The sequence below is a fragment of the Podarcis pityusensis genome (genome assembly GCF_964106645.2).
Source record: "Podarcis pityusensis genome assembly, chromosome: 17".
NCBI classification, from domain to species: Eukaryota; Metazoa; Chordata; class Lepidosauria; order Squamata; family Lacertidae; genus Podarcis; species Podarcis pityusensis.
In genome coordinates, this window is record NC_138042.1 from 11,365,021 (window position 1) to 11,378,025 (window position 13,005).

General features: G+C 42.3%; 1 protein-coding gene across 1 annotated transcript in view; it reads right to left on the reverse strand.

The window, feature by feature from the left end:
- RIMKLB (ribosomal modification protein rimK like family member B) overlaps positions 1 to 13,005 on the reverse strand; it is a 36,927-nt gene that overhangs the window by 3,838 nt on the left and 20,084 nt on the right. The window contains exons 4-5 of the mRNA XM_080987906.1: positions 6,746 to 6,976; positions 2,989 to 3,075 (exon numbers count right to left, since the gene is read on the reverse strand). Coding sequence (XP_080844032.1) covers positions 2,989 to 3,075; positions 6,746 to 6,976 — 318 coding nt within the window. The remainder of the gene's footprint in view (positions 1 to 2,988; positions 3,076 to 6,745; positions 6,977 to 13,005) is intronic.

Here is a 13,005-nt window from a genome sequence, read left to right on the forward strand (position 1 = left end):
TGGGAAATATTCTTTTGTTGTAAATACCAATAAGCTGAATGCAACAAAAAAGCTATTTAAAAAATTATCCCTAGAAAAATGAACCCTGAGCCAGGCCTAAAACTAAACTGATACAGACAGCTGCCTCAGGTGGCAGTGCCCCCTAAACTGGTCTTAAGGCCCCAGATGCAGTGGCGATGCAGAACAAACAGAAGGCTGACTGCTCTTGACAAGGCAGGAAAGAAAACTGGAGCTGTGGCAGCCCACTTCACAGAAATCTGTGCTCTTGCCTTGCCCACAAGCGGTCAGTTTCTTAAGCCCTTAGGTCCTCTCAGTACAGTGAGGCTTCACAATACGTTGCTTCTGAAACAGCCATAACCACACCATGCAATTCTTGATCTCCAGCCCTTCCTCTTCCTTAACTGACCTATTCAAACTATCTACTTGCCACGAAACACACAAGAGCCTGGTGAAATGAAGATAAGTCATTCCTTTTAGCAACTGATAAGGCAAGCAAATCACTTTTGCTTAAAATGTTTACTTTAGGGAAATATTTCATCCCTGTATTTATGCAATCCTGTGTCCACAGGCCTTGGACTTTTGCTTACAGGCAAATTCTTTCAGACAACCCCCGAAGCCCCAAACAGCTATTCTCCTGCAAGAGACCACATAACAGAAACACAAACCATAAGCATTGTCCAAGAGAGGAATTTCAAAGGGAAAACCCAGCATGAAATAGCTGGACTGGAATATAGAAGTTTGGTTCTACTCATCTGGGTACGCCCCACTGCAGATGTGGATTTACTCAGCCATGCTTAGATCACTGTGTCCTCACTAGGGCTGGGCAATAAATTGATATACCATCCAAAACTGGCTTGAAGTCCATATCGTGATATCAGTTTCAAAATTTTTGACGTGGCAGTATATTGCGTTCGCTATGCAACAATCACGATGTGGGGAAAACTGTGAAGCCAGCCAATGCCTCTGCACAGCTCCATCCTTATTTCAGACATCATGATATTATCAGTATATCACAATGTTCAGCTGGTGAGATATCACAATGTTGAAAGCCAGATATCGCCCAGACCATCTCCTCACCAATTACTGCTGTTTTAAGTTGTCACTGTGTTTATTTCACATACATTGAAGCTTTGTCTGGAACAACTGTCTGGGATATGAGTGGGTGTGCATGTGCACATGCATTTATGTGTAGCAAACATTTGCCTTTGGTGTTCCACACCAGAATTTCACCTGCAATCACCGCAGTCCAATGCACATGGCTGGTTCTGCAGGCCTGGCAACAGGGGGATTTAAGTAATTATATCTTGCTTCTGACTGCTCCTTTGACTGTGTGGTCAGAGAGTTGCCCCACAAAGCATAAATATTAGCCCTGCCTACCCAGCTACCCCTTTTCGCTGCTTCCATGTTTGTTACTGTCTAGATATCCAAAACAAGGGTTTTGCCTTAATTCCACATCCCTGCCACCACCAAAAAACAGGACTTTAACCATTATTTCCTAAATCACTGCTGAGTTCATGGGTTGGTTTCCTGTGAAAATGTTGCTTGCTTTAGTGTTTCCATTCCCCCTTGCTGGCAAAAAGCTCATTCTCCCAGAGATGCACAAAACCTTTCTTATTGGGAGCCTATGAATTCTTCAGGGTTAGCTTCAAAGAGCGCATTGCACCCTAATCAAACCATGCTAACATTACACGCAACTTAGAAGGCCACTGGGAGAAACAGACCATATGGTGATCCTGCATATATGATAATATCGCAATTACTATTATTTTAGTCCTGCAGAATGTTCGCTGCCGCCCCCCCCCCATATATATATGTGTGTGTGATTTCTTGGTTTACACAGGTATGCGCAATGTCTCTTTTTTCAAGTTACATTTTCCATAGGTCAGTTTAATTTGCTGAGACATTAGGGTTACATTAGGAAGAAAGGGGGGGAGGGGGGGAAGGGGGTCGCCCCTCCCCGTTGTAAACTACTGTATCTTTGCTTACTAGTCAATAGCTCTAGTCTTAGTATTTTCTAAAAATCTTGCTCAAAATGCAGTAATTTTATTTTGAGAAAATAACCCGAGAAACCTGCTGAATCAAACCAGCATCCTCTTTTCACAGTGGCCAGCCAGACGCTGACAGGAAGGCCACAAGCACAACATGAGTGAAACAACACAGTCTCCACTTGTGTTTCCCAAGCAACTGGTGTTCAGAGGCATAATGCCTCTGATACAGAGGTAAAATACAGCCATCATGACTACGGGTCATTGACCACCTTAACCTCCAGGATATCTTCAAGGGATACCCTGAATCTTTTTTTTAATGGCTTCAGGTTGTATTTTTATTGTAATGATACTGTTTGTTTATTACACTGTAGAGTTTTAAAAAATATTAATCAGTTTATAAATGCTCTAAATAAATAAAATCAGAAACTAGAAAAGCTTTGTTACAAATGTTGTTAGATAAGCTTAATATAAACAAATGACTTAAACAGAGTTTAAATTCTAAATTCAAATGCTAACACCAAAATTATCACTAAATTATACTTTACGCTAGCTGCAAAAAAGTAAGGATTTTTGTTCCTCTTCTTAAAATGATTAAACATGCAGAAATACACTTATGTGATTTTGTAGCTAAATAAAACACTTGGTCTTCTACTTATCCACATGTTGAAAGAGGTATACCACCTTAGTTAGAAGGTCTAGGCAAACCTCATTTGCCTGTTTTGCCCATTTCCACCATGTCTTTTTGACGTTTGGGGCTAGTTCTGGGTTTGGTGCTATGCCCAATCGCGCATCATTCGGACATGCCTCAATTGGTCGTTGCCTGTACATCAGTTTGATATTCAGGCAAGGGTTGATACTACTACATCACTAATAATCTGCATCCTCTTGGCAAGGCTGAGTTTAGGATGTTTTAAGTGTTTCCGAAATAGCCAGGAAGCTTTAGACAAAGAGCAATCCTCATTCAGGACTCCATAGCAATTATGCACAGATTCTCACTCACCTCTATGACCACGTGTGTTCTTCACAACCATGGGGAACTCCAACACTTCTGCTTCATCAATCATTTTGGCAAAATTTTCATGACCACCTGGACAGGAAAACAAATATACATGTTGCCAGTGAAGCGTTCAGCCAATTTCTAGCAAAGGCATATTCCAAAGGCCAACACAATTATTTAAGAAGGCAACCCTGGAACCCAGACATTTTCACATCAGAATCTATACAGGTTATCTATTCTGGCCATATGCTAAATAGAATTTCCTATTAATTTACATGATGGTTAAAATGTGACTTTCTAATATCAAATCATCATCATATTGTAACATTGATGCCTTTTCTTTCCTCAATTTTAAAAAGTTTACAATTATAGTATTGTAGAAACAATCTCAGGCCTCATGTGAGGGAGTGTCCAAGCTGCTCTGCATGGGAATGAATTTCTCCCAAAAGATCCAGTTTGCTTCCTTTTTGTATTTTTTGTATTTATATTTTATTGAAAGAATTTCAATTATCAATTTGCTTCCTGAGGCCACTGATCAATTCAGATTTCATTAGAAGTGCAAATGATATCCACAGCATGCAGCGTCTTGTACCAACTAGGGCTGGTATGCAAGCTGCAACTGCTCCTCAACAAATACAGCTTGGCCACAGTGATCCATGCCCTAATAACTGCTTGACTGCACCAATACAATGTGGGCTGCCTTTGGTGATTTCCCAGAAACTTAAGTAGACTCACAACACAGCTGCTGTGTTACTAACTAGGACTGGCTATAGATCTCATCAGAGCTTACAAGAGCTGCACTGGCTGCCGCTCCATTTCCGAACACAGTTCAAGTGTTGCTCATTCTTTACAAAACCCTACATGGGGCTTTGCTTCTTGAAGGTAGGTCTTTTCCCACACAAACTGGCTTGAACCCTTCATTCTTCATCCAAGGCCCTTCTTCTGATTGCCTGCCCTTTAAAATTAGGCATGTGGTAATCAGGGATACGGCCTTCTTAGACGTGGTGCCTTAAATATGGCTACCTTTAAATCGGTCTGGAAATCCCAAATGGTGTGGAATGCTGCTGCCTGGTTTCTGGTGGGAGCAAGGCGACTGGACCACATAATTCTGTACAAGTTATACTGGTTATTAGTACACCTCCCAGTCCAACTGAAGGTGCTAGTTCTGACCTTAAGAGCCCTAAGTAATTTGGGGCAGAGTTGTTCAAAGGACTGCCTACATTCATATGAGCCTGTCTGGATATTAAGAGATGCCTCTGAGGCTCTGCTTCTGCCTGTGAAGTCTATTTAGCTGATGGCCATGACAAAGAGACCTTCCTGTGGTAGGCACCGGACTGGAAATTCTCCCTGTGCACACAGTTTTCGCCCCCACCAATTCTATGCATCTTGCCGTAAAAAGTGATGATCACACACATGGTGCAAAGTCCAGGCATTCTTTACTCAGGTACTTGCGTATAAAATATCCAGTGAGTAACAGCCCTGAGTTATTGGATTAAATCACAGCCTGTTCTTTCTTCAGCTGAAAATATGCTACAGATCACTACCATCTTATGAACTCTAACCTTCTAAGAAGACCAAACATTTAAAGCCTTGTTCTACTATCTCCCTTCATTTCCCTCTTTCATCAAGCAACCAGAGACGAGTATTCTGAAGCGCCAAGCTCCTTTCCAGGCCAGAAACTGAATGCTTAGTACGGGTGTGGGAAACCTTTTTCAGTCTTGGGGACCACATTCCCCCATGGGCAAACTTCCAAGGGCTGCACGCCAAGTAGTAAGCAGGGCCAGAGCCAAAAAAGTGAGCCAAGCAAAAGTGACTCGTATCTTTGTACTGTGGATTAGATTCACGATACAGGAAAGTCAAAAGTTTACCTGCACACTCCCCCCCCCCCTTCTGTCCTTCACCAAGGCAAGACTTGTCACAGTTCAAGAACGCATTCCAGGCAGGCAAAAGTATGCAAGGATGGCACAGAGTATGGCTGATGAGGGGCCTGGCCCTAGATAGTCCCGACATTTAGAAAGAGAAGCTTGGAGAGCCACATTTGACACTCATCCCGGGCCTGAAGTTCCCCACCCTGGCTGTGAGGAAGCTGTTCTCAAGAAAACCCTGCTACATTTGCCATTCACAGGCCAGAGAAGCACCTGACACATAACCAAAGGGGCCTATGCCAGAGGTTCATATAAGACAAACTGCCTCCCATCCTTCAATTAATGCGACCTTCTCCCTGTAACAGCAGAGCTATGGAATCAAAGGAGGAAAATTAGGTGTCAGCAGGGTAGTAAATGGGAAGACAAGGCTTAGAGGCACAGGCACTAAAAACCTGATTAGAAGCTAGCAGAACAAGCCAGAATCAGCTCTGCATTTTCCTTGTTCAGAAGAATACGTGCGCTGTAGGACATCTTGCTTCTCTTGGCAGCCCTACATTTTAACCATCTGGCACTTGAGGGGAAGAGAGAAGCCTGAGTCCAGGTCCTTGTATACACACTAAGAAAAACATATTTCTAGCCCTCCACAGACTGAATTCTTAAATACAGTCTGATGGACACATCTATCATCCTGAACATTAACTCCTAACTACCCAGACCTAGAAAAGCAGCAGCTGGCCTGCTGAGGGGCTGTGAAAAAGCAGAATGAACAGTGAGGTAACTTATGTTGTTAACCCCCATTAATAGCCCTATGCCTCAACAAGGACCACAAAATATGATGTAATGCATAGGAGAGTTTGTTTAGCTACACATTTATCAGGCAGAAAATGTTTCTAGGATGGTCACCATTATAAGAACATACTGTTGCTAAGCTTCCATAAGTAAAAGAAACGAAAGATAAAAAAGCGGTGGGGGAACGGTACCTATCATCAGTGCATTAATAAAAAAACCAACATGCCTATTCCTCATTCATTCATTTTGTTTACATACCACTTAGATATCAATTCAAATTAACCATTCAATAAAAAACTTACTTAAAATGCCTGCTGAAATTTAAAAATCCCAGTGTTCAAATGCATTTACTGGTCCTCACCCCATCCACCACTGCACCCAGGCAGAGGTTGAGATATTGCAGTCTCTCCTGACTCAGGTGTTATGGAGAAACATAACTGCATGTCATCAGTTTACTGATGAAACTTTGCCCCCAAATGCCTTCCAATATAGAATACTAGAGACAAGACAGTGCCCTCCAGTGCAAGGATCACAGGGCCAAAACCCCATCACCCAATGTTATCCCCTGGACATATCCCTGCAGGTAGGAGCAGAACCACAGTAAAACAGTGTCCCCAGGGTTGATCAAGAAGAATTCCATTGTCAACGGTATCACAAGTCGCTCAAATAGAGAACTAGATACAGGGTCACACTCTCCCAGTTCCATTCTCGAACCAGTTCAACCAATTCAGTTCTAAAACTGCCGGAATCCAGATTGAAACAGATCCAGATAATCCTCTAGGAGCTCCTGCAACTTTTCTGCTATCACTCAACCACCATATCCAAGAATGGAGTATTTATGACCAGGCGGCAGTTATTATAGACCACAAGGCCCAGGGCAAGTTTCTTCAGAAGTGGACACACTAATGCCTGTTTAAGAACAGGAGGCCCAACTCTATTCTTATTTGCCACTTGGCAATTTGTCACTAGTCAAGTTGTAGAGTCTTGATTCTTTTTTTCATTCATTCAAATTTCCCCAAACCATTCAGAGTTTTAGTAAGGATCTCACTTGCTCCAGGTACATGGTCACTATGGACAATAGCATTATTTTAATCTAGGTGGCTTACCATAGGAAAAGGTGTCTGGAAGAGGCACACCATGGCCAGCTAGCTCCTGGAAAGTCCAGAACTTATTGACACAATTAAGTATGGCTTGGGGACGATTCATGAGCCGGCAGCCCATCTTCTCCAGATGGCGAAGAACTGTAATGTCACTGTCACTTTGGACCCATGGTGTTGGCACACGCACCACCACTACCTGTGGGTAAGCAGTGATGAGTTCCCCGTTGACTCGAAGACCTGCAGCAACAATAAATGAAGGAATGAATGAGAATCTGGTAAGAAAAACAAGGGCCAATCCTCCCCATCCCACAAAAAGTAAATAAAAGAATGCCAGCTCTAGGTAACAAAAGCATTTTAATAATCCATGTGACAAGAATGATGGAATTAGCCACAGATACACACTACTGATCCATCACTAATGCACCCGAATACTCCAAATTGTTAACTTAAAAGTTTATCATCTTTTCAGTCTGCTTTTTTCAGCCAAGAAACCACACCCTTCTTTTACAATGGTGGAACACTTTCCCCATGATCTTTAGCCAGTAAGCAGATGTCTTTATTTTTGAGTTTCCAGAGAGGCAGTCATATTAAGTGTCTTGCAGCAAAACCAACCTGCAACTCAACATAACTCCATGCATGACTGAGAATTTGTTTGTACCTTATTTTGGATCAGATTCCTTAACAAAAGGGCCAGATCTGTTTGTTTTTTGTTTTTTTGTTTTTTTAAAGGACAGCAGAGGAGAAAGAAAACAATATTGCTAGCCTGGGAGGCCATTTTGACTTTAAATCCCCTGTAAAGAACAATCCATTAAAAAAAGAGAGGAGACACACACCTTACATTATATGAATCATTTCAGAAAGAAGTGGCTCAGCAACATTGGGGCTAACACACATGCCTCAGCCCCTAGACCAGGAATGGCTAACCTGTGGGCCTGCCAAAGTTGTGGAACTACAACTCCCATCATCCCTGACTGCTGGAGTCCAACAAAAGGTCAGCTATTCAACTGCACATGCGTGATTGCCACTGCTGAGTCCCTGGGTCCCATCATCAAGGCAGCACCCACAGGTTCTGTGAAGCTGATGAAGTGACAGGGAGACAAAGCCATCCCAGCTGCCTTCTCCTTCTCTGCCCTCAACAGGGAAGAACACCTGCCATTTTGAACTACGTGTTCCCAAGCCCTAGTGGAAGTGTGGGGAGAAAAGCGAGGCTGATTTGGTGTTTGATTTGTGTCTCAGGAATACACGTTCCCCCAATGGGGAAGAGCCTGTGAATGGTGACTGGTTGTTCCTAGGAAATGAGGGAGAGAGAAAATAGGAAGAAAACAGTCTTGGCAATTTAAATTATGCCTCCTCCAAGTGCTTCCTCCAGTCATAGGGGAAAGGAAAAAAAACAATGGTGCCAATGCAAGGCATTCTCCTTTTTTCTTCTGGGGATTCCGCCCCACTCCCACCCCCAAGCTCCCTGGAGCTAAGGAAAAGGCAATAGAAAACTAAACACAAAATGTTTTTAAATGTATATTTTTTTTATAAGCTGTAGTAGGCACTCCAATCAAGCCTGTTACCTGCTCTCAGGCAGGACAAATTTGGGAAGCTCCCTTAATTTAGTGCCCTGCTTGTACTCAAGAGGGGGTGCTATATGCACAATGACTGCTCCCCCCCCCCCCCAGCAACCTGAAATAATTTCTTCTGGTTTCTCCTGTTCTCTTGGCACCTAAGATACCTTTCAAACCTGAGTATGTAGCTGGAGTATAAAATGCCTTAGCAACCTTAGCTGTACATGGCTTAGGATGCTGCCTGCCCTGCCCCCACTGGACATTTTTCAACCTCCACATTTACGGAAGGCAGTAAACTAAGCAAGTTCATGTGCTGCGCTGTCCCTTCCCCTTCCCCAATCCTGACCTCATAATTTTATAGAAAGAGCAGTAGACGACAAGACACTGCTGCAGCACACTTCATTAGCTGCAAGCGAGCACTGCCGCATTGCAGCTGACTTGTGCTTGTAAAGAAGTGTGGTTACAAAGAGAGATGCACATAATTTCAGATCAAATTCTCAAGCACTGTCACTAACCAAAACAGGGTATTTACAAACTAGATACCAATGAAGGAGCCTATCATGATCTCTTACACGTGCTAGAGGATTGTTCCAATTTGACAGAAAGATGACTGATGTTATCAAGAGTGTCTAGTCTGCCATGCATCCTCTCCTAAATCTCAAGTAACACCCGCAATATTTCCAAGACCATTCTCAACTCTGCATGTACTGCAGCGAAATGAACTCCCAGAAAAAACCCTCAAAAGCATTGGGGGAAGTAGCTACCACTACCACATCTCTAAAGAGTCACAGAAAAAAATCATCCCTTTGTTTAAACAGCATTCAGACAAAGTGCTTGTTAGTTTTTGTTGTCAACAGTCTGAACATTGGTTTGGCCATCTCATCAATATCAAGTTATTTTACGCAATCAAGGTTGTGAAAATTTGCACAATATTGCATTGAAAGGAAATGGAAAAGCCACTTACATCTTCCACAGAATTTCAGAAATGTAACTGTTAACACTGACAATTTAGCATAATGTCACATTTGCAGCATAAATCTGAAGTTAGTCAGGGTTAATCCGTTTAACTGAATTGACTTAGGTTACTGCCTTTTGTTAGTTTCAGAAATATAGTCCAAGTAGCAGTAAAATTGAGTCACCTCTACTGAGATACACTAGTGATTAGCTTCTGTTTCTAAAAATACAAGACAACTCCCCCAGATGAAAAACAGAATCTGCCATTTTGGAAAAAATGAACGTTTATTTCAGTTTGTCTATTAGAAGCAGCTGTCAATCACCAGACTACCATTGCTACAAGCAGAGGTACAGGCTAGAAGCTACCGTACATTTTGAGCCACACAGAGACTTGATTAAAATTGACAATATGCACAAAATTCCTCTGTTGTTGGTTTTTTGCATTTAGAAACATTTTAATATTTTTAACGTTTTAATCAGTTTTGTTTCTTTTGTAGGCTGCGTCCACACTATGGCATTACTACATATGTAGGTCATTGATTGTGTGTTTGCACACCTTTTGTCCACATAAGAATTTTCAGATTTAGTGCCTCCAAATTCTATCTAGCTGTTTCCCAGACACGTTGGTTTGCAGTTTGTAGAAACAATTTTATTTGTTTAGCTCTAAGCCATAACAAAGAGAAAAAAGACATTCAGAGTTGAGTCACAAATGTGTTTCTTAATTTCCTGGCAGCCAACTCAAATAAAGAAACACACATGGTAACTTAATTTTTATTTTCCCACAGCAAAAAGCACACAAACTAACTTGAGGTAACAAAAAAATTCCTGCAGCTAAACTAAGACGGATATTTTTCACAAGGATCTTTCTACAGAGGACACTGAGTAATGTGGTGAACAATGTCATCTATAACCATTTTACAAAGACACAGAAATGCTGTTCCAAAGGTAATTTCTTACAGCAGCCATCCAGAAAGGTAGAGAGCAAAACGCTAGGCCTTAATTCTGTAAAAGCAATTATACGTGCAGCCAATGTAATTAACTCCAAGCAATTAGCTGTCTGATGTTACCGAGACAGGAGTGCAGACATGATGGAATTGTGGGCTTGGGAGAGCATATATTTGTTTGAGTCTGTCTTGCCAGGTGACACCCAAAATCTTCCTGATGCAGTTCATGTGGAAAGCATTGAGGCGTTGCTCCAGGTGGGTGTAACTTGCCCATGTCTCACTACCAGAAAGCAGTGTGCTCAACACACAAGCCTGGTAGACCTTCATCTTGCTATTGTCAGTTAGCATTACATCCTCCCTTTTGGAGAGATGAGCCATCACTGTAGCTGCCTTGCCAAGAAGCCTGCCCAACTCAGTGCTGATGGAGGTTGCTGCTTACAGTGAAGTCCAGATAAACAAAAGGCCTGCTGGTAGGTAAATAGATAGACAATCCTACAAATTGACTGCAGATTTGATAAAGTTTGGTGGGGCAAAAGAAGAATCCAGCTTAGCAGTTGAGAACAGACCTCATACTTCCTCCAATTCAAAAGATTTGCTTACTTTCAGAGCCTGATAGAATCTAGAGCCTGACCTGTGACAGGAGACCTTTTTTTAAAAAGGCAGGAGAGTAGAAACCCAACTGAATAGCTAATATGGGGCATTTTCAGTCTCTCTTCAGGGTTGCATGTTAAATTAACATGCACCAAGTAAAGTATTACTTCCTTTTGTCTGTCCTGATTCTCCTGCTATCAGCTTCATTAAACAGCCCTGAGTTCTTGAGTTATAAAAAAGAGGAAGAGAAGTCTCCCTCTATCAATCTTCTAACACACATTAACTCTTTAACAAATATGTATTTCTAATACTCGGGAAATACTTTTAAGCACTTCAGAATGAAAGAGCAGCAGTAATGTTAAGGAATAGTTTAAAAGCACTTGACAGCCAGTTCTGTGCAGGGAAGGTCAAGGTCACAAGAAACTGGAGTTTACAGCAATATGTTGCTGTGCTAAAAATAAAAATCTGAGGGTGCACTAAGGGCTACATGGCTTTGTATTGTTTCAAAGTGGTCATTTTAACACCATGATTAAAAACATGAGACCTCTCAGGCTAAGGCCAACTTGGGAATCAGCACTGAATTGAATCAATGCCCTATTGAGTTCTATGGCAAAATTCCTCATTAGCTGTAATCCATTCTTTTTGGCTTTTATGTGTCCTGAAAACACATTTTAGTAACTGAAGCAGGCCAAATATAAATTAGTTTCAGATTCAGAAACAAAGAGATCCCACAAAATTATTTTTTCTAATTGATTTTAGAAAAAGTTATATAAAAACACAAACCACAAAAGGGGGAGGGGGAGATAAAAGAAAAAGAGAAGAAACAACGGGAGAAGAAAGAAAAATAAATAACTTCTGATTAGTCTATCAACTGTTTGTAAACATTTTTCAACTCATCCACTCCAGTATTACACCTAACAAAACCACTTTCTATAAACCAACATTATCTTCAGTCTTCAAACCCAAATGCCATTAATTCATTTTATCGTGCAAAAAATCTGTAAGAGGTTTTCAATCCAATGTGTTAGAAGTCTTTTTCTCTGATTAAACATGTCAGTTTCGCCATCTCGGCTAAGTCCAGTAATGTTAACAACCATCCTTCCATTGTTCATAAATATGAGTCTTTCCATCTTCGCACATATCAAAGTCTTGCTGCCATGATCATGTGTTGGAATAAAGTTCCATAGCTCTGGGGTAATTGACCCCAAGTCCCAGCAGGAAGAGAAACCAGTAATTAGAGAAAGGGATACTTTTGCAGATCCCATGTCCATCCAGGCTCTTAACGTGGCTTTTGGGCAAGATGTTGATGTTGTTCACCCCTATCGGGGTTCCCAGGAGCTGACTTCTCCACTTCCATCTTCATACGTAGAAAACAGCTTTTTCAGAGCATCAGAGGTTAATCCCCTCTGTTCATACTTATCTCTAGAGTGAATTAAATAACCAAGATATATGCCCGGCTTTCATCAATCACCACATAATCATCTCCATCAGCAACCTATCAACAAAAGACGTTCAGTCCCCTGTGTCCCTTCCTTGGAAGTCCGATCCCTTTTTAGAGATCAGTGTAACATTGCCTACTTCCCAGTCTTCTTGTAAAGAGATCGGTTTCAGGGCCATGGCTCATCCTCCGACAGTGGCAGTGCTGTGGGCTCAGGCAGAAGAAGTGTTGCAAAGCTGGAGATCTTTGGTAGGATGCTGCCACGGCCTTAACTGTGGTGCACACCCTGGGAGGCGGCAATGCAGTCACAGGCAATGGTGAAGTCTGAACACGGTGTTCAAAGCTTATGAATAAGGGTGTTGCTGCCACCTCTGGTAAGCTGGAGACCTTCTGTCAGTGTCTTCCGTATCTGCCAGGACATGGCTGTTGTGGGGACTCAGGAATTGCCCCCCACGTTTCTGATCAGATGCACACCGTGTGTGTATAGAGGCCGGCTACAGCGGCTGCCTGAGTGGGATGGGGGAAGACGACAGCAGGTGCGACTGCTGCTGTGCCTTTGGCTGTGGGTACGTTTAGCTCTGGGGTACTTTTGGTAACTGCCCAGTCACATCTCCCTGCATGTGCATGTTTTTGGGTGGGTGGAGGCCTTCAATAGCCTGTGTGGGTGTTTGCCAGGTGTGCGTGCCACGAGGAGCAGGGTGTGATGGTGATCTCTGTGACCTGGTCCTTCCCTGGTCGTTTGTGTTGCTTGGTTGGTACCTGTAGCTGGGAAATTGGTGTAACTGA